This window comes from Pseudoliparis swirei, chromosome 2 (genome assembly GCF_029220125.1).
Source record: "Pseudoliparis swirei isolate HS2019 ecotype Mariana Trench chromosome 2, NWPU_hadal_v1, whole genome shotgun sequence".
NCBI classification, from domain to species: domain Eukaryota; kingdom Metazoa; phylum Chordata; class Actinopteri; order Perciformes; family Liparidae; genus Pseudoliparis; species Pseudoliparis swirei.
In genome coordinates, this window is record NC_079389.1 from 9,735,857 (window position 1) to 9,758,208 (window position 22,352).

Sequence of the window (22,352 nt, forward strand, 5' to 3'; positions counted from 1 at the left end):
AGTGTGTGTCAGATGATTTGTGGTAGCTTGATTGATGGTAAACTTGCTTGGAGATATGCACCAGTGAAGCACAATATGAAATGATCGCTGTTGATATTGTTGACCAAAAGCAACAATGTTGTTTTCCATCTGTCAGTACTCAGCCCCACAGACATTAGTGCTACTAAAGGTGTGAGTCTTTAAAAACAGGTCACAAAAAAAATACATATCACGCTTTGACAACAATACTTGTTATTTGGATCGATTTATTTTTTATTTATATCATTTCATGGGATTGTTTTAACAATAAAAAAATCCTGTATAAACTGTATTGTTTACCTGTTACTTTACAAAGAGATTAATCAGATTCCTGTTTTAACAAAATAAGGGCCTACATCTGTTTTACCCTAATCTGCTAACATTCAATATAGTCAGGCCAACAGGAGCTGTCAATTTCAACAAATACAACTCCAAGCAATATAATTAAATGTAGAATATTTTATATTCCTTCTTAATTATATCCACACAATAAACGTGCGTTCATCAATATACACAGACCGTGCGTAATCAAAGATTAGTTTTGCGAATAAACATTGCTGTTTTTGCGAATTTATTCAATAAAGTTTCTGTGAAATTACCTTTCACTGTCATCATCCGGGCCTCTACACACGTCACATCGCGCAGGCGCACTCTTCTTCTGTGGTTCGACCTCTGCAGTCGGTAAGTGTGTAATGGCAGTTTGAATGAGAAGCCTATCCTTACAAATCCGTTTTCATCCTCTCTCTTAACTTCACTTTGCAGCGCACAAGTGAGGACAGCATGCAGAATGGATGTGGATGTACACACGAATGTGTGTATTTTCTGGCTGGAGCATTTTCACACCCGTTTGACCTTACTTCTCTCCGGTCTTCCTTCCTCAGAGAGAGACCTGGGCTTCAACCAGACTTGACCAAACCGGTTAAAATTACCTAAATTAGAAAACATGTACGCCTGTGCAAAGTTCGTCTCCACGCCGGCTCTGGTGAGTTTTCTCTCTGTGGTGTGTTTTCATGCTGTAACTTTGAGTCGTGCGTTCCTAATATACCAGATAAATCCGCTGGGCCTCTGGCTGAACTTGACAGCAGCTGACTCGCAAGGGTATCTGCAGTCCAGGCCAACAGGCGAGCGAGCTCCTGCGCGAGCCCTGCGTAACATCAAGACGTGTTGAACGTGTGCAGTGGAGCGTTAACGATAAGGACGATGGTGCTTGTCAGCTATTATAATAGCTGCCACTTCCTTTGGTTTAGCTTGTAGCAAACATGTTCAGTAATGGCCGTTAGCTAAGGTCGTCATAAGCCTTTAGCTTGATAGCTGAATTGTGTGCAGAGTTCCCCTGAAAACTCTCAAAAACGTCTGTTCAATTGATCCTTAAACTTTGTGTATTCGTGCATTTTATCCTCCAGAGTAAAGTAGCCTGTGTGGTTAAGTCATTCTCCAAGGTCATATTTCTGTTTCTTGTTTCTGTAGCAGGCTAACCAGATTAAATTACGATGTGTTAGTAAGCCATCGCTTTGTTTGTTGTATTTTGCGAGCACCTCAGATGCACAAAAAACTAACTCACCCAGGAGTGACTTTGACAGCACAGCCTGTAGCCACAAATCATTAAGGCCACAGGTCATAGTGTGTGCACTGCAGTGACTGACACTGATTGACACAGTGACGTTAGGATTCCTTCCAGCTGCTGGCACCTGGCATATCTACCAACAGTATGTTTCATATCTTATTGAGCTTTCCTGTTATGTAACTAAATGTGTACTGCGTCTGTTGCTTCAGGTCCGTGCTGGTTCCCGGGCTCTTTACAGACCCCTCTCTGCCTCAGTGCTGTCCAGGCCTGAGCTCAAAACAGAGGTAAGAATAAAATACTGGCTCCCTACTGGAACAGCAACTGTCATTTTACCACGAGTTTTGCATCACTGATTCTAGAAATTTATGTCCGAAATATTGTCAAAAATATCTATCATAAATGAAGTCTGACCAACGGCCTAAAGACTTACTTAAAATCCCAACTCCTCTACATAAAATATCTTCACTGTGTAAAAGTGAAACACGGGAATTTGTATTCTACACATTGTAATGTAGCCTTTATTTTTTCATTCCTTTATTCTCACTAATGCCATTTGTTTCAGCACTGTTTTGTATATCAACGTACTGTATTGGTTTTGAAGGTGGAAGTTAACAGTTTTGTCTTGCTCCAGAGCAGCGTTGCTGTGAGCCCCCTCACCCAGGTCACACTGAGGGGCTTTCAGACCAGCGCCATCAGCAGGGACATTGACACCGCTGCCAAGTTCATCGGAGCTGGAGCTGCCACAGTCGGAGTAGCTGGATCTGGAGCTGGAATTGGGACTGTGTTTGGCAGTCTCATTATCGGCTATGCTAGGTTAGTTCGCACAAACGTACATCCTGAAAATATTTAAATTGAACTCAAATGAATAGATTTTTGGTGCATGCTTTGTTTTTTGTTGTTGATGCCATCATACCTTGTTCTTCTTTGCAGAAACCCAGCTCTGAAGCAGCAGCTGTTCTCATATGCAATCCTGGGATTTGCCCTGTCTGAAGCCATGGGACTGTTCTGTTTGATGGTTGCTTTCCTTATCCTGTTTGCTATGTAAAACTCTGTCATTCAACACTTTCATTACAAATGTGACTACATATTTTATTGTGGATACCAAAATTGTTCCGTGTTGGTGTCAAGGAAATGTATATTTTCAAGACTTTCAGACACTGTCAGAATACGCAAAACATGTATTGTACAAATGTAAGAAATTACGTGATTAAAATACATGTATTTGACTATTTAACAATGGTGCTAACTTTTATGTCTGGAATATCTTGCTAGCACAATAGAAAGAAGTCTCTTTTAATTGAATGTCATCTTTTCTGTGAAGCTTTTTGGGGTCTACCTGAATTCATTCTTGGTTTAGAAACCTTTATTAGACAATGTAAATTCCCTTTATAAATGGCGTTAAATACATCTAGAGAATGTAATTGAGCTATGGAAGCGTTTTACTTTTTTAAATCTTATGCTGGTTTGTTATAAAAACTGGCTTTCTATAACGGAAGCCTGACTGAATTTAGTTAAAACTGAATTTTATTTGTAATTTTTAAAGTGAGATTATCGAGGACTGTTTAATTCATTTCATGAAGCAAAAACACCAATTTCCCTGGTAACGGCATTGCAAAAGGAAGACTGCTGCTTAATATAATATGAAAAGATTGTTTTTGTTCCATTGTAAATTTGAGAGCCTTTAGGTTTTGGTCTGCTCCTCCAACTATTTGAAAGTGGACTTCATGTCTTTGACTAAATGATTCATCAAAACCTAGACATGCAAATTAATACTAAATTACATAACGATAAATGCTAATTAATGTACGGAATTGAAAGTAATCTTTTATGTAATTGTTCATATTTGACAACTCACAATAGTAGTCTAATGAACATCACATTTATTTGCGCCAACACCAAACTATGAAGTTGAAAGCAACTTGCATAAAGATGTGGCTAATTGATGCGTCCAGAACATGAATGAACAATATGCTTGTATGTTTTCAGAAATTAAATGTTCAAAACAAAACCTTTTTATCTATAGTTTCATGGTGTGAGGGAGAAGGAGTAGTTGGGATTTTAAATATATAATATTATTCAAAGCTGAGTTTTTGAGCATGTCTTTAAACACGTGATTGAATGGGGATCTGTAATTATATTCCTGAATGAATGTTCAAAAGCTACTGATGAGGTTCCTGGCTCTCTTCTCGTGTGACGTTTACGGAAACGCAGACGCTGCTCTCGCGAGTCTTTGGAACAGACGTGGGCTTTTGGAAATCCAGGGTTGTGGCTGAGGGGGTAAGTGACTACTTAAACTGATGGCGAATAGCGACAAAGCGCTTGTAAAAGGCATCGTTTCTGGCACGGCGAGGGACTTGTGCTCCGGTACATCAAAGCGACCTCGAAACTAACGTTGACATTGTTTACAGAGATATTTAGAGCCAAATATGGCGACGGGTGTATAACATATATATTATACGTTAACGCGATGCTCGGGCTGTTCCATGGAAGCGGCTGGGTCAAACCACTGCAATCTACATTACCGAGATTGGTTTGGTGTGTCTCCCTTTCATGACATGTTACAACATGAAGCGGTAAACCGAGCTCGGGAGGCTCTCCTCAGTCGCGCGATTGGACCGGAACAAAACAAAGCGTATTTTATGACGACACCGAGGTGTAAACAACCGGAGCAGCCGCCCTCCATCGATGGGCTTTGTCCACATTTGTCCTCGCGGTTCTCTCTCAGGACTCTCACCTGTCCGGTGCCGCTCCAACCGACCGTTAGTCACGAATAGGATCTGATGGGACTTAGATCTGCTGACGTTCATCTTTTGCCACGTTGTTTTTTTACACCTTGAACTACCCACAGTGTTATTTGTAAACAGTTCACCCTCCCACTCATTATCATATTTAACTCCTTCTTGTGCCCTTTTTCTTGTTTTATTTCAGGGTGACACAACAGGAAGTCCTTAATATGAGTGATGACAGACCTTTCCAATGCACTGCTCCTGGGTGTGGACAGGTAAGTCATGGCTGCTCTCACATGTTATTCGTGCCACTGTTTCACATTACCCTGTATGTAGATGGACCTAAAGCTGGCTCAACCTGTCTGGGAAAATGCACCATGTGAGCACAATACAAAATAAAATAATAAAAGTAGGATAGCTAGATTTGTACTCTGAGCATATCGAGATGATATGACCACAACATTGTGTAACAATGCCAGATCCCAATCATTTTTTATTTAGTGATGCATATTTCCAAACAAATGTCAAAGTGATTAAATGACCAACATGCACGTGGCATACAGTGAACCTGGGGCTCATGGGCCTGATATAAAACCCTGTGGAAGATGCTGGCTTTGGCTGGGATTTTAAATATACTGAGGTCATAATTCCACACAACCAAACCTTAACACTTCAATATCCTTTTCAAGAGGCATGAACGAATTATGGGGGGGGGGTCATTTGCATATTTTACGGTGTTAAAATAATTCAAATTGTATGTGTTTGTTGTCGTTTTAATTCATTATAAACTGAACTTCAGGTCCAGAAAAATCAAGAACAAATTACATGAGCTCTGCATTCTCAATGTTAATAACAGACAAAAATCCCTAATGTCAGTTTTTGTCAATTGTTTAAAGAGGTATTTACAGCATTACATCTTCTCATTTTAATATGTAAACATGGTGGGAATAATAGGAACACCTGGAACACGCTTTCAAGCTAATGTTTTGTCTTGACCGGAGAAATGTCAAGTCAAATGCTACTAAACTGCAAGCGGATGTTCCAAACCTTTACCCAGAGAGATCCTGTTTGATTATTCTGTCTTTTTTTTTTTTTTTTTTTACGTACAAAGAGATTTACCAACGAGGATCACTTGGCCGTCCACAAACACAAACATGAGATGACCCTGAAGTTTGGCCCAGCGAGGAATGACAGTGCCATCATTGCTGGTAAGTGCTCTTGATGTTGAGCTATTTTGACGTCATTTATACTTTACATTACAGTCTTGGTTCTGATGGTTTTCCTCCATTGCAGACCAGACACCAACACCTACCCGCTTTTTGAAGAACTGTGAGGAGGTTGGACTCTTCATTGAACTTGCAAGTCCGTTTGACCATGACTTCAAAAAAACGAGCGAAGATGACATTAAAAAGGTTGTTGTCGTTGTCAGACTTCGATGTCTCCTATGGTTATCATTGATATCACTGATCTGTTTTATTGACATGATTTATTCATATTTTTCTGTAGTTACCGTTGGATTTGTCACCTCTTGCAACGCCTATCATATGCAGCAAAACTGAGGAGCCCATAGCTATGGAGGCCCATCGAGATAGCCCACTGCCTCACCCCGAATCCACAACGAATGATGACAAGGTAAAGCCTTTGAATGAGCTATGTGCAGCATTTATGCTCATCATTGAGAGAACACAAGGATGTCATGAAGACTGAGTAACGGGTGTCCTCTTGTGATTAGTATTACACTCTGGAATTACAGATCTACTAGTATGAATATAAATTTGATAAGTGATCAGATTATTTGCTTGTTTTAGTTTGACTTTGTCTCAACTTTCAAAAAGATGCTAACAGTACAGCAAATAACTATTATTCAGAGAAATGTTTTGGACATATTAGATGACTAATACGTTTCCATATGTTTAGCTCTTTACTCCTAATATTGAGAGAAAATACAATGACATGTGGCCTTTATTTTATGTAATAAGTGATCTACTTAAATAGGGTTGTAACGGTATACTGCGCCATTTAATATTGGTGGTTATGATACCATGTATTGACAGTTTCCCGTAAGTGAGTGTGTGTGAGTTAAATGTACAGCCAGTAGCAGTCTGGCTGCCCTTTTGCAAAGCTAGTTTATCTTAGTGGTTATTGATCATCGTGTTATTTTAAAAGCTCAAAGCTGATGTTATTTTTGTCAATTGGAAGTTAATTTAACATGCTAGTGCTGCTAACATGTCGACTAACATGCTCATACCATTGCAACCCTACTTAACAATCTGGTGTTCATGAATGCTTCCTGCAGCTAAGGTCTTGTATGATGTTTTCAGGGTTTATCTTTGCAGCCAGCCTCACTGCCAACATCCACTATAGTCCATCCTGCATCCCTCCAAGTTCCCAATGTCCTTCTAGCAACCTCAGAGGCTAATGTTGTAATACAGCAAGCTCTCCCATCACCAACATCTAGCTCTGTTATTACCCAAGTCCCATCCACTAATAGGCCTATAGTGTAAGTAACTCAAAATGTCAATTTAAAAAAAAATCATCATTTCACTCAGTTATTTTTTATATTTGTGTAGTTTCGTTTTGGTGAGCTTATATTTCATGAGGCATGTGCTTGTTTTTCATTTATTTATTTATTTGCACTCTGAAGGATGTTCCTATATATTTTTGGGCTGTAGACCTCATAAGTCTCATCTTTAACCCTTGTGTTGCCTTAGGGTCATTTTGACCCGAATCAATATTACACCCTCCCCCCGCCTTTGGGTCATTTTGACCCGATTCAATGTTTCACCCTCCTGTTACCTTTATATTTACTAACATATTTTACCCTTTGGGTTCAATTTGACGCCAGCAATTAAAACCTCCAGAAAATTATTAGAATTAATATTGTTTTCCAAGTTTAAGTGTGAGGCACTTTATGTTTGTTTGTTGACTACCGAAAGAACACCGACATTAAACATTGAATGGGGTCAAATTAATCCTAAAGCGGGGGGAGGGTGTAATATTGATTTGGGTCAAAATGACCCTAAGGCAACACAAGGGTTAAGAATAACATCAAGTTTGCTTAAATATGGAAGTAAAGCTCCAGTTCAATTTCTGAGTGATGGAAAAAGATGTAACATTCACAGGGGTTTCCACATAATAATCCATCACTGTATTACGACTTCATACACGATAGTAAAGTGTATTGAGCCTCTTTTTATTTGAACAAATATATAGTACGCTTGGGATATTGTTGTAGAATACGGACAGTGTTCAGTGAGGCACAAGCTAGACAGAGCTAGACAGATTGTGTATGAATGTATGTTTATACATGTGAGATATCTATTATAATCATCAATTGCCTGTGAAATGGAGCTACAGCTACACAGGTCAAAATAGAGACACATTGGACTTGTTCAAAATCTGTCTGAACAATTGTGTTTGCAGTGAAATTAATTATTTCATTTTAAACCCTGGGCCCATAATTATTCAACATGTTTATCGAACCTACTGAAATAATGAACACATTACTAATCGATAAAGGCCCCGGTTTTCTAAAATTAAGCCTTTTCTCTTTTTGGGACTAACGTATGCTTCAAACTGAAATGCATAAGTAAAAATATCCTATTTTTAAATGACAAAGCCAGATGATTGACAGATGATTTGGTGGAAATCCCATGTGTCTTACCCAACCAGAAGTCCTTATCTAGGCAACACTGATGTTACTTATGGGGTCTAATGTGATGACAAAATCTATGTTCTAATAATCTCGCTTCAACCTGTTGTGCAACAGGTGTGTTTTTAAGTTGTTTTGGTTCCACTATATTTCTGTAATTTGTTGCCTGATTATGACATTATGCTGGTATATTAATAGCCACCCGTGTCTTTAATTTGTGACCGATTGCTTTTTGTGTGTTAATCACAAAGTTGTTTGTTTCTACCTCACTGGGATTCCTTCTCTCTCCCCCCTCAGCCCGGTGCCTGGCACCTTCCCAGTGCTCTTACAGCTGCCTAACGGCCAGACCATGCCGGTTGCTATACCTGCGTCTATTACAAGCTCAGGTCTACATATTCCAACTACAATCCCTGTGAGTTTCCTCTTTGTTATACTTTGTCCATGTTGAAGTGGAAACATGATTTAAAAATGAGACTTTTCTGATAATTGAATGACTATTTGATTAGAAATATCTGAGAATTAAGAACGCTTGCAGTGACCTCTACAAAATGAACGAGGAGTCTTTTTTTTAAATGGCAGACAATCCATGTAGTAATCCTTCTGGAACAACCACTAGATGAGCCGCGAGGTGAGATTGTGTTGTCGACTGCTGTTTCCACGCACATGACTGAACGAGGGAATGAATAATGGCATTATTTCCTAAAGCAGGGCACTTATCCATAACTATATTTTAGTCCAGTGTGTAGAACAACAAATCACCGGTCTGTGTCGAATGTATTGACGCTTTGCTGTTTGCAAATGACATTGGAGATGTTGTACGGACAATCGTTCACATCAGTAAAATTGAAGTCCTTCCAAAAGTGACATTTAAAATACACTTATGCTGTAGCGATGCATTAATACAACACATTGTCTTTACCCTACTTGGACAGAGGGCGTATTTACAACTTTGGCATCTCAGATTTGGCAGCAAAGTCGGAGCTGCAGCGGTTGTGGGAAATAATGGCCATAAGAGTACAACTGTGTGTCACTGTGGCAACGGCACAGGATTTGGCCGAGGCGCAGCAGGCTCCAGTCCAGGACACCTCTCTACGATTTATCCTTGTACAATTAGAATCAACGCTCCTGATTTCTGGCAGACCAGAGATGATACTACTAATGTGTTTTGCAAACCAATTATAACTGAGATAGGAAATCTCATAAATATGTTGTGAATCAAGGTCTTAATGGAATCCTTTGTGCGTCCCCCATGTGGAAGCTTGTCTTGTTCACTGTAGTCCTGATTGTCTGTGTGGAACACTGAGCAGCGGATGATTATCTCCTGATAGCAGCACAGCAGGGGAAAAAACCTCTATCTTCCCAGTCTGTGGGGATTGGGAAAGCCGTTGACAAGTAGTGGATGACAAAAGTAGACGGAGAACATGAGCCACCAGTGGGTCTCCCTTTCACTCGATCATACACCCCCCCCCCCCACCCACCCTCTCCCTCTCCAGCTCTCTCTGTCTCGTTGTCAGCGGCTGCGAGATGAGGCCTGGCGCTGGCCTTCTAACTTGTGTCTCTCCATCCTGTCCTCAGCCTCCCTGCCCATATGCTCTCACGCAGGCAGGCAGAGGTTCATTAGCGTGCACGCGGCATCTCCATGTGGCGCTGCCTCCACAAAATAACAGGCCATCCAACCTAATGAGGCTGAGATATGAGGAAACTCGGGGAGCCTGCCGTGGCGGCGTTGCTGTTGTGTGCGAGCGCTTGTGCCTTTTTACAGCCGAAGACAAATGTTCTCTGTGCTGATGTGTCTCTTTGTCTCCGCCGTCAGCTTGTCAGACCTGTCACCATCGTGCCTAACGTCCCCGGGATTCCAGGACCTCCCTCGCCACAGCCACAGCCCGCCCAATCAGAAGCGAAGCTGGTATTAACTATCTCTTCTTTTACATCAAATATTATTTCCTTGTGGAGTCTGTCATATCCCATGATAACAATCAAAGTAATGAGGGAGCCTGACAATAAGAGACCATTCCTTGACCAGATGAGGGCACTAGTGACAGGTTGGGTCTGAATATATTTTTTTTTATCAATTCACTTTCTATCTGGATTTGACTGCCTAATATTTCTTCTAAATGTAACTTGTATTAGTGATTAATAGAGTTGCACCGATTAGTCGCTTAATCAAACAAATATTTTGGTTATTTTAAGCAATATTGGATGCTTCTGAGATAATACGAGTAATAGTAATTATGATAGTAATAATAACAACTTTATTTGTATAGCAACTTTTGCGGAGATACAGTGATTTAAAATAGTTAAAGGCCAGAAAATTAAATTAAATACACTAAATATAACGCATGCTTTTAAGAATTTGCGTCTTTTAATTGTGACCATGATTGGCAGATCTCCCCCCCCCAAAAAATATTCCACATATTTCTCTGTGGAGGAGAACCTGGTCATAGCGGTCTAGCAGCTAACCAGGTCCTCTTGATACAAAGTGGAAGTTGAAGGGCAGGGATATGAAGTGTTTAGGGGGAGATCAGTGGCAATGTGATGAAGCACGGATCACAGAACCTGTAAGTGTTCGCAGCATGCCCCGCCGGCGGAAATTAACCGATAAACTGCAGAGAGGAGGTGTGTGTGTTCGGAGGGAAGGATTGATCCTGACTGGCGAGGAAGGGAGTGAAGGGAGGGGGGAGGGGAGGGCAGGGGGTTGTCGGGGATCATGGGGTACGGGGATGACAAACGCGGAGACAGCGTTGTGCTCAGCACGCCGTCACCGGGGCCAACCGGCGGGGGCTACCATCAAAAGCCAGTTGGGGGCATCCTGGCACACGCTCAGCGAGGCACATTAAGTCGGCCTCGCCCTGCATGGAACCTTTTGTTCAGCAGAATCCTGCCTGACCTGACCCCCATCCTCTCACTCCTCTCACTCTGCACCTCCCACCGCACTCGGCTCATCAGCAAACACCTAATGAGCCCGCGTCAAGAAAACAGCCCCCCGCTCAACCTGCCTGCTCCCCGCCCCCACCGTTCTCTCAGGGGGCGCAGAGACGGCACTTTACAAGGACTGATGATGCTGCAAAGACCACAATAATGATAATTAACTTGCTGAATTTAGAAGATTATGCTGTTAATTAGTTGCAAAATAAAGATAAGTAATATAGTAGCAGATGGTTGAATAACACCCATGAGATGGAGGGTTATTACACTGATGAGGTTTCCATGGCAGAGATGAAATATGAATCTGACTGGCTTTTCCCTCTTTCTATGGGCCATTCCAAGAGAATAATATCTTGTTTCTGCCAGAAGAGCTTCTGGAAGGGTATTACACGATAAACTAATTTGGTAGATAGATTGGTCTGGCAAAGGTAGTTGTTGGAATAATGTGGTCCTCTGTTTTCTCATGTAAATGTGTTCCCCCTCACTTTGTTATTGCTTCGAAAGGCTCATTCACTTTCACCTTGTTTGCTCAGTGTTTGATGCGAGAGGAATTGGCCTGTGAATCGTGAACACCAATCTGGCGAGAAATAGCTTCTGTGAATGGGCTGTGTTATGTGGAAAATGCAGTTTAAAAAAGAGCCTTTTTGGATAGTTTAAGTCACATTGTGTGGCAAGAATGTCCATCACCTTTGGCATTCAGATAAGATTACAACTTAAAAATGCTAAATACATGTGAGGAGTGTGTTACATGAATAAAATGTGTGATTTCTTCCTACTCTTCTTCTCTTTTCACTTATTAGAATTTTTTTAGAATCCTATCTCATAATCTTTATTTTGGGGAAGGGAATACTAAAGTACTTGTAGAAAGAGGACATTTCACATGATCTATAACCATCCCTAATAATAATGTCAGCAGTGATACCGCTCTTCTTGTTCTCGGCTGGCTGCTGGTAACCCAGCAGCTTCACTGAAGCAAGATGTTACAATCTGTTCACTAACGGCTAATATGATAAAACTGCTAATACTCTAATAGGTCTGGCATTCGCCATCTTTAATAAGTAGCCCTTTAATCAACTTCACACTTGTATTTGCCATTTTCAATACTCACACATAGCTGTTAAAATACTTCAGTTTATGATACGTGTTCTATTTAAAATGTGTTGGAGTTAGGATGAGTCCAGCTGCTATGGTTTGACCTTGTGACTTTACCTCTGTGCTGCTGGACATCTTTTATTTAGAAACCCAGGTGAAAGAATTTCAACCTCATGCTTAGTTTGTGTTCTAGTCTAAAGAAAGAAAGAAATGTACACTTTTATTTATCCCAGTGGGGAAATTCTTCTCTGCATTTGACCCATCCTTAGTTATTAAGGAGCAGTTATTAAGGTGTATTTAAGTTGCATTGGAATTTGAGATTATTTTGAGATTTAATGAAAGGGCGTACATTTCTCGCATTTCATTTGAACTGACGGTGTTTTAAGTCTTAGATTCTTTTAAATTATTTGATTGATGAATGATAAAATAGACTACTGGCAGCTCCTTTTTACCGTGTTAATATAACTCAATATAGTTCTCCTCTTTTAACAACCATGTCTGCATGGACATTTCATGACTGTTTCCCACATGTTGAATTCTCTTCCCGGAAACTGACCCAGCAGCTTCCTCAGGTAACCAAGGGAACGACTGGCGAAGTCCAGAGCAGCGCTGTAACCCACACTGCTGCTCCCACTTCTCCGCCCCCCGCCCCACCTCCAGCCCCCATCGGGGCCCTCAGTCCGGCTCCAGCTACACACCTGCCCACGACTGAGGAACCTTCCCCCCCTTCCCTTCAGCAGCCAGCCACCTCCACCACAGAGACACCTGTAAGTATCCACAACCGCAGTGTGAGTGTTCCAGCACCGCTAATAAGAGAGGATATGCTTCCATGCAGGACTATAATCCTGATAGTTTGTTCCTCACATAACATGTTGTCAAGGTCAAAGACAGGCCTGTGTACAGTAGGGCTACATATTGAACTTCAGTAGTTTTATTGTATTCATTGAAGTGTACTTGTAATATCAAGTACCGGTAGATGGCATCAAATGTCTGGTCAGATTACTATCTAAATACAGTTTTTATTTATTTATTTAGATCAGATAGTGATTTAAACAATTCAATGCTATTTATTGAGGTGGAGCTTTCTCACTGTAAGCTTTTAACAAACTCTGACAATCATTTCTGCCTTCTTCTCAAAGTGGATTATATCACATAATGTGATTAGCAACAGTAACTTCAGTATTTTACGAGCATTAACCACATTTTACTTACTCAGTATGCAATGTTCAGTGCTGCAAAATGATACCAGCAGCACATTACATGTGTGGTGGTGCTTTTGTTTTGTCGGTTATTGTTTTGTATTATTATTATTATTTTTCAGGCTTCTCCAGCACCCACTGCACCAAACCCCCCAAGCACAGGGGGGCGGCGGCGCAGAACCACAAGCGAAAACCCGGACGAGAAGAGGCGCAAGTTTCTGGAGCGTAACAGGGCGGCGGCCTCTCGCTGTCGGCAGAAGAGGAAAGTGTGGGTCCAGTCTCTGGAGAGGAAGGCCGACGACATCAACTCCATGAACGGACAACTGCAGGTGCTCTTTACCTTTCCCCCTCAGCTGCTGCATGTAACAACAGCGACCTCCTCCGTCTTTGTTTTGTACTCTTATGCATCAATGTGTCAGTTTGTGTGTGTCTGTCTGTTTGTCACCATGTGCCGGTGTTGTACGCGTTTGTACACAGACTTCTCCCTTCTGTGGTGATGAAGTCATTAAAGCCGATTAAGAAGAGCTGCTGTGTGACAGCAGCGGTGTGTGAGCCCTTTACATCGATATGTCCCTGTCAATAAAGATGTATCCTCCAGATGTCAGCCGCGCACAAGCGTGTCTTCGCTTCTGTCTCAGCAGTTTACTGAATGGCCTCAAAAATCTCCTAGGGAAAGGTGTCTTTTTGAACCTTCATTTCGTTGGAAGCAATTAGGATCTGATGCTGACAAGTTCGAAACAGTTCATGTAACTGCTGTCTCTGTTGATAAGTGTGAGCCGGGGGTGCGGCACATCGGTGTTCCAGACAATTAAATGAGATGTGGTGTTTATTTGCTCACTGTCTTATTTTTCGCTGAAAGCAGAGTCAGACGTGGAGGAGGGGAAGGACACCAATATTAAGAATTAGGTTCATGTCGTTAATATCTGGTTCAAAAACACTGAGTGTGTGTGTGCTTTGTGAAGTTGTATTTGAATATAGGTACATGAAAAGGGAAGAATACGTGACTAGATGCGGTAATAAAGAGGGCATCGCTGTGAACTACAAAGAAGGTGATGACACGTGGCAGGAAATGAAATGGTATGACGGTATTAATCGGCAGTGCAGTTTTTGTAAAAATATAAAAAACATGCTGACATGGCCCAGCTGATCAGTGAAACTGCCTCTAATGATGTACAATTATTTTAACATCATCCTTAACTGGCTTTTTAATGAGATGTCAAACCAGGCAGCTCACAGGGCTCGCAGCATCACCCGAGGCCCATTTACTCAATTTTGATTAATTCACAAAGTTAGAAACAAGTTTAACTCTCAAAAGTCCAGTTTAAATATCCAAGTATGATGAGATAACTGCAGCCAGACCGTGAATGGCAGAATTACACTGTTTCTTTTTATGTGTAATATCCTTTATTAATCCCACAGTGGGACATTCTTCTCTGCATTTGACCCATCCTTAGTTGTTAAGGAGCAGTGGGCTGCAGTAAAGCGCCCGGACAGCAACTGGGGGTTCAGTGTCTCGCTCAAGGACACTCAGACATGCAAACTATGGGGAGAACGGGGATCGAACCGACTACCTCGTGGTTACAGGACGACCGCTCTCCTCATAAACTACAGCCAACGAACACTGTCTTCAGTGTGAAGCTTTAAAATGAGTTGGGCTGCTTTTGCTGTTTACTGATGAATCAGCATTCAGTTATACACGTTAACATTTCTGTCGTCTATCTCGACCGATTCCCATATCATTGAGGTAGAGATTGAAAGGATGGTGTTTATATTGCCTGTTAATAGCAGCATTCAGTCATTTTTGGCTTAAGCTACATGTGATGCATCCTCTTCTTCCAGCTGTGTTTAAATCTGTCTTACAATAGCTCAGCCCTGCCAACACCAGCAATACTAAACAGATGGAATCAAATAAACTGGCTGCTTGTGGGCTAATAGATTAAGCTGCCAATGGTCATTTTACAGGAAAAGAGAAGGAGCTTAAATCTGCCATTGGGTGTCCTGCGGGCCCCTGGCCGCTCTAAATCCAGTTAAAGTCACCTTCAGCGTAATGTGGCCCTCTTTTACGACATGCAGAAATCTTCAGCTCCCCTGGGAGCTGTAAGGACACAAGAGTGTAAATCTCAGCTGGATCCCAAAGTTGCTCTGACAATCCGAACAGCTCACCTCTGACTAAGGTGCTGGTTGACAGCCAGTGTCGACCCATAATTATTGTCTGTGGAAAACATGAAAAAAGAAGTGCATCAAACTAGTTTGTTAATTACACAGTTACCTTTCTGTGGGTACTGTTTATTGTGGAGTTTATCTTCTGTTGTGTCGTGGTCATTTACGCCTCCTGTACCCTGGGATCCTATTAATACTAACTGACATCACCCATGGTGGGTAAGAGGGACAGCCGTCCATGTGGAGAGGGCACAACGCCACGTTCAAGCTGCAGGTGGTTTATATACTGTTGAGCATCAGGTTTTCGGTGGTGGCCGACATGTTTGCAGATATTTTCTTTTCGGTAAAAATATATCGGGACCTATTTTTGTAACACTCAAATATCAGTATGGGTAATGGAAAAAATCAAATTCGAGAATTCTGGCCTCTATCTGGTTTTGGAAAACCATTCAAAGGATGTAAACTATCCGCACACGTCATCAGTTTGTCTTGTAATTGTAATCTAATGAACTGTACGCTCCAGACAGAGAATTTGATTGAGGGCTGTTGTGTGTCTCCTCTCTCTCAAAGAATGAAGTCTCCCTGCTGAGAACCGAAGTGGCTCAGCTGAAGCAGCTTCTTCTGGCTCATAAAGATTGCCCTGTAACCACCATGCAGAAGAAATCTGGCTATCACAGTGAGTAATGCTCCATTATTCTGCGCCCGAGGCTTCCAGTGAAAGGCTCCTGAAATGAGCTCCAGCTAACCACTGGAAGGACATGTCTTACTTATGGCCAGACAGAAAAGGCACCTGACATATTAGATCCCATTTACAAAGGAAACACAAACTTTGCAAAAGTTGAAATATTTATGGCTGTAGTTCCAGACACATTCTCCCTGGCTTCATTGTGTGTGTCTTTTCACGAGGCCACAGGTGGTTTCCACAAGAGAGCAATTGTTTCCCTCTGATTTGACACCTAAATAAAGGTTTGTCAAATGAAACTAGACGTCTGCAGGAAGGATGCAGAGGAACCAAATGCTTGGATAGTCAAAGAGGGATAAGTGCACATGATCTCTCTTTCCTTGTAACAACTGAACAATCCAACGATCATGAACATGTGAATACACGAGAAGATTCTGCCGTTTGCAGCCTCTTCATTTCAATGTCCCGTCGTCGGCCTGCACAGTGTCGTCTCCGTGCCAGCTCGTGTTCGTCACATGGTCTCATTTAGAACGATATCACCAATATTTCAATTGTTTCCCATGACCGGGGCTCTGTCATTCAGCTTTTCCCGTCATAACTCACCTTCCCACACAAATGAGCCGGTATGCAACGAGAACAAGTGGCGCTCCAAGCCACTTCTCCACTGCGCTCTAAACGTCTCCGCTGACTTGTATTGACAATGATTGCCTCTGAAATGAGTCCATTAAAGCAGCGAGCTTGACAAGACTGCGGAGCATTCTCCTGGCGGGGCGTCCACCAAGCTAGGCTGTTCATTATGCATCCCTTATTGCTAACCGTCCCACTGACACACGTCAGGTGCATTGTGGGACTGGTGGTTTTCAGGCTAGAGTGGGCTGTCAGAACCAGGTCTCATTTGGTGTCGTCTGGGGTTTTTTTGTTGAGAAAGATCTGCAGATGAATTGGGTCATCTTTCTCATGTGTTTGCTGAGGATGTCTGTCCCGTGTTTGGAGATCCTTGTGAAAGATGACATTTGGAGCACTTTCCACGCTGCTTGGGAAGATGGAACTTCACCCAGATACCCTAGTTTATCAGTTTGGCTCATGAGGGGAGATTTTAGACAAGCCATTTAATGTGAGAGTGAAAAGTCTGGGACGAAATAACAATACGTTTGATGTACCTCCACAGACCTTTTATGTCCATTAGTTTTCGAACCAGTAATACAATAGTCTGAGCTAACTTTTTCAACTTTACTTCGAGCTAAATATTTAAACTTCTGCCTTTCAAGTAGTGAAATAGTTTGCTCAAAGTAACCAAAAGTGTTCGCTCTCTCAACCCTTCAGCCGGTATATTTACCTATAATTCATTACTCTACCTGTAACAATCTATTTCTGCCATGTATCCATTATTTCTAGCGAAGTGTTCAGACACTTTCTTTCTTGCTAAATAGTTTTCATGCACTTTAAATTGCAAATGTTATAGCCGATTCAATATCTTTACATTCAATCAGATTCATGTTTTTTAAACTAGTTGAGCTCCTCCTCGATCTTTCCACGTACCCCGTAGAAATTGCATAAACACACCTGAGGCCCGACTACCCCTGCTTGGGAACCACTGAAATAATCGATCTTGCTAATTAGCGAAGCACATTATTTGATTCTGACTGATCCGTGGCTCACGCTCGTGTAAAGGCCTCATCAAGCCCCCTTTTTTCTCAGTGTTACATATCCCGTAAGGCTACACTGCCCCCCAGGCCTGGTAATACCCTTCATCGTCCTGCCCAGGCGTAGCCATGGCAGGTGGAAGCAAATTGCCCAGACTGCCCCAGAAACAAGCCAGGACATGCTTCCACTTGGCGCACGACGCCGTCCATCTGCCTCCAGCGAACCCCACTTCAGAAACCAAGAGAGCAGAAAGAAGCTCCGGCTGCCCAGGGATTACAATACATCAGACGGCCACCCCTTAATGTCGTTAGGAGCAATAATGCTCACTTGAACATGGAACAAAACCACCAGGCTGATTTATTCTGAGGCTGACCTTCTGCATAGTAAAACAGCGAGGGAGTTTATGGCGCTTTGACATTCACTTGCACTAAATCACACGGTCAACGTCCAGTCGAGGAGGCAGATGAAGCCTCTAATGTGGAGGCATTTGTATTGCACTTTAATTGCTTCTTCCTGCTGTGGAATCTGTATTTTACGTTTGAAAATGCAAAAAGCCCATTAATTACAAAGTGCCATAACAAGTGACTTCATATCATTAACAATATTAATTATCACTGTGCTCCTTATTCCTTTATGGAACAGAGCATGAGAGTAGAGTCTTTTTTTCCCCATCAGGATCCAATTAATTCAATGCAACTGCCTAACAGCTGGTGGCATTTCGACTCCAAGTCTTCCCTACTCTCCAGTGTGAGCATCATTAAAATCAGGTGCTGTAATCATCTGTCGCTGCAGTAGTTGGCAAGGTAACAAAAAACAAATGAGAATGCAGTTAGGGATGGGAAACACTGCCACATGCCCCAGAATGTAATGCACCCTTATGATGTGGGTTTAAATTGACAGTGGAGCTTTAATTAAAGGAAGGGGAGCAGGAGAAGCATGATGGGGATTAATGAAACAGTTTGCGTTCACCACACACATCTGATTAGGCCGACATGGCAAAGCTTTCCGAAGCCTTTCTCATGTCAGGTTAACGCTGCAGGTAAACAGATATGTAAGGAGATTCAAACATTATATTGGTACGAGCTTCTTCAGACGGTGTTTTCTCCTCTTCTCCTCACAGTCTCTGACAAGGATGAGAGCTGCGAGGAGATGTCCGTCCCCGGGAGCCCCCAGAACGAGGCCATCCAGCACAGCTCCGTCAGCACCTCCAACGTGGTCAGCTCCTCCTCCACAACCTCAGCCGCCTCGTCCAGCGGCGCCACCACCACGTCCAACCAGAGCACAGAGGAGACCCAGTCTCAGCCTTCAGGGAGCTGATCGTCCCAAACTGCCTGAGCGTCGACACGGGAGGGAAGGGACTTCCTCTCATCCTTAGTTTGGACACTGCCGTTTTGATTTTGTTCATGTTCGGTCCATTTTGTTCTTTGTTGGCAATGCAAACTTTTTCTCTGGAATTGATGAAGACAAAATAACAGGCACTTTAGGTGTAAGATGTAAAACTTATGGTTAAAAAATATTTTTGTGATTTATTTATTTATTATTTAAAAGCAATCATGAATTGATAGACCTTACCAAAGTGTATTGTTGTTCATTTATAACTAGTTTGCTTGTTTTCATTACTTTTAATTAGCACTATCTTTACGATGACGTGAAAATAAAGAGTCACCTTTTTTTAATATAATTTGCTTTTCACATTTTGCACATTTTGAGAGATGATGGGTTTACGAGTTTGACAGTTCACATGTTGAGTACCGGCAGCTTTTTAGAATTTGAATACAAAATGTAAACGGCGGAATCAGATTTTAAATTCGCCAACTTTTCTGTGAGGGAGATCGGCTACAGTCGCATCGAGTAGTTTGAATGTCTGAGCTCACCTCCGCTTGTAACACTCGTCTGAAGGACGTGAGCTTTTTAGAAACGTGTGTTATTTCATAAACATTCCACCTGTCGTCCGATTGTTCCTGAGCCAGTGATTGTAGGACTGCAGTACCTTTTCATTACTCAATCTTGGGGACGTTGACTTCATTCAGTGCCATTCATGTTTTTGTATGAATTACTTCTGTACATTTTATTATGCAGATTAGCTTGAGTTGACAGTTATTCTCTGGGATTAAAAGTCTCATGAAACATAGTTTCTCAGTAATGAAATATGGTGTTGTATACTGTCTTTGCTTTATAAGTGATTGTTTAAGACTTTAATGCAGACAGACATTGTGTTTTTTTCATGATCCTCGATGACGTTTAGAAAAACATTGTAAATAACATCGGCGCTGCATTGTATGTGATCTTTCTAGGTGTTATGTAGTTTCTTCTTTTTATAGGATATTGTGGTGGAACTCTGTTAGCAGTTGAGCAATGTTCCCGTCATTAGGATAGGCCTCTTCCTGACTCCAGATCTTGTCAAGTGAAATTAAAGCATTCAGATGTGAACAGGAATCACATCATGTACACTAGAGTAAGAATTGTGAGCATTTCATCATTGAAATATTAGTAGGAAGAAAATCAAACCATGAAGTCAATGAGCCTTTTCTCTTATTCTGTCCTGGCTTACTACTGTGTAGTTTTATGAGAAGCTAACACATTGTTTTCTTTAAGTACGATTTTTATTTTGTACTTATTGTTTATTTAACTGTGATGTGCTTAACTGCATGAGGTAAGAATTCTCTGCGAGAATTTAACTGTTTCTTCGATAATGTCTCGGTAAGATAAACCTCATCAAACATCTTGAGTTGTGGTTCTAAGTTTATGAAAGCTTTGGTTCGTTTTTCCATGGCTCACTGGTTAAAAAAGAAGTGTGGTACTGTGTTGAAAGTGTACCTATAATTTGTGAAAGTTATGTATTCAAATTTTATTTGATACGTTGTTGTAATAAAACTTTTAATATCTCTTTAATTTCCAGCTTCGATTCCTTTTTATTCTCCAGATGTATGAAAAGAAACTGAATGTGTGATTAATAGCAAATGAATGACTCTACACTATATTTCTAACAATAAGATGTCAATATAAACAAGCCCAGTCCTCCACACATGCCTTACTAGATGTTATTATAACATTACAGGGTCCTATTTATTTGTAGCTTTCACACAAACCACCGTGTATTAACTTAAACTACGGCGCTGACGTCATACTGTAAAGCTGGTTGGTGCTCAAAAACATTTCTCGTGGTGTATTCTGCCACCTTGTGGAAGATATAAAGTTGAGTCTAAATTATAAGACAGTTGGAGGGACTGACCGTGTATTTATTAATATTATAATAATGTATCTCCAACAACAATATTGTATATCAAAAGTAAACCACAGTTAACTTTTCCATTCACAGAGTTTGTTTGGGGATGTTGTTGTCGACACTGAGAAGTAAAACCTTCTCAGTTCTCTGGGCTAAAGTTTTAAACGTAATTTAATTCACAATGTTGCTAAATTTACACTTAAAACATGTGTATAGTGGAGCTAAGTTTGACAACTTTACATACTGCTGAGTAGTTTAATTACAAAGATAATGCATCATATTTAAATTAGTTGATCACATGATTGGTTGGTTATATCTTGATCTGCAAAAAAACACAGTAAATACATGACTTACACAAAATGTGGAGTAAAAGTGTCATATTATCCTCTGACTTGTCGTGGTGCCCGTCTGGTGTCATTATGGTGTCAGTTTGAATGTGCTTATACTTTCCACCACTTAGTTACTTACTTACTCATGAAAAGTAACAATTGTGAGGTCAACTTGAATATTCCTCTTTAAGTTATATTCCATGTCATCGTATTTGCAAACTTCTACTTTGTTTAGTTATTTCTAAATCACGCACGCGTGCACACACACGCACACACGCACACATTTGTCTTTTCTGTTACGGTGACTGCAATTTTTTTTTTTTTGCATCAACTTCTCAAATTACAGTCCTAGAGCGTGATCATCATTTTTTTTTTTATGAATGGAGATAAACTGCTAACAAATGTTGTATATCAACAACAAAATAAAGGCAGTTCAAATGATTTGATGTTTTGATATTTGTCTACAAAAATGAAACCTGATAGCAAAGCTGGAACCTGCACCGGGGGGGGCCCTTCTCCCCCTCGCCTCTGGCCCGGAAGTGCTTCGAGCAGAAGAGATAACCCTCTCATGCGGGCACCGCCGGTCTTGCTGCTTCTCACATTAATATTTTAGTATTGTCTCTTAAGTCTGTGTTCATGTAAATACTCACGTGGATTTGATTGTTTTAAAAGGATGCCCAAGAGGTGGGACGTAACAACACGCTACGTCATGTTTCGCTGATGCACCAACTCCCCGTGTCCAGCAGGGGGCAGTGCATCCAAAGCGATTCATTAAACGGAAGCGCTCGATTTATGGATTATCTGATTTCCCCCCTTCAGATTCCTTTAAGGAGATCTCACAAAGACATGGACATAAAGAAAGAAGCTTTTCAAATTGAAGATACATTCTAATACAAAGTGGATTCAGTTTTTTTTAAACGAATTTAGCCTTTTGGTTTTCTATAACATGTCAATGATTATTAGAAAATAATCTCTTTTCTGTAAATCATATTTGTGTAATTCATGTTTTGCAGAAAATCATTTTGCCTGCCATCCCACTGAAGATGCTGAAGTGCCTAAGTGGGCCGCCTTGATTGGCTGCTGATCACAGAGGGGAGAAGTCTAGATGTTACTATGTAGGTCACAGCATTCACCA

General features: G+C 41.2%; 2 protein-coding genes across 5 annotated transcripts; both read left to right on the plus strand.

Annotated features, from left to right (window-relative positions):
• The first annotated feature begins 697 nt into the window (after positions 1–697).
• On the plus strand, positions 698–2,819 carry atp5mc3a (ATP synthase membrane subunit c locus 3a). Its single transcript, XM_056427064.1, has 5 exons — positions 698–787; positions 900–1,000; positions 1,792–1,866; positions 2,214–2,395; positions 2,513–2,819. The coding sequence occupies exons 2-5, from the start codon at positions 962–964 to the stop codon at positions 2,625–2,627; spliced, it is 411 nt and encodes a 136-aa protein (XP_056283039.1). The 5' UTR covers positions 698–787; positions 900–961; the 3' UTR covers positions 2,628–2,819.
• Positions 2,820–2,903: 84 nt separating this feature from the next.
• On the plus strand, positions 2,904–20,554 carry atf2 (activating transcription factor 2). 4 transcript variants are annotated; one of them, XM_056427034.1, is made up of 12 exons: positions 2,904–3,859; positions 4,511–4,583; positions 5,420–5,516; positions 5,602–5,720; positions 5,815–5,940; positions 6,630–6,808; positions 8,258–8,372; positions 9,774–9,866; positions 12,538–12,744; positions 13,299–13,505; positions 15,907–16,012; positions 18,783–20,554. In XM_056427034.1, exons 2-12 carry the CDS (start codon positions 4,536–4,538, stop codon positions 18,977–18,979), a joined length of 1,494 nt encoding a protein of 497 aa, XP_056283009.1. In that variant the 5' UTR covers positions 2,904–3,859; positions 4,511–4,535; the 3' UTR covers positions 18,980–20,554. The 4 variants fall into 4 exon arrangements, with proteins under 4 accessions (XP_056283009.1, XP_056283000.1, XP_056283015.1 ...); XM_056427025.1 differs by lacking the exon at positions 2,904–3,859 and adding an exon at positions 3,882–3,946; XM_056427040.1 differs by lacking the exon at positions 2,904–3,859 and having other exon boundaries at positions 3,957–4,583; positions 12,541–12,744.
• Positions 20,555–22,352: the final 1,798 nt, after the last annotated feature.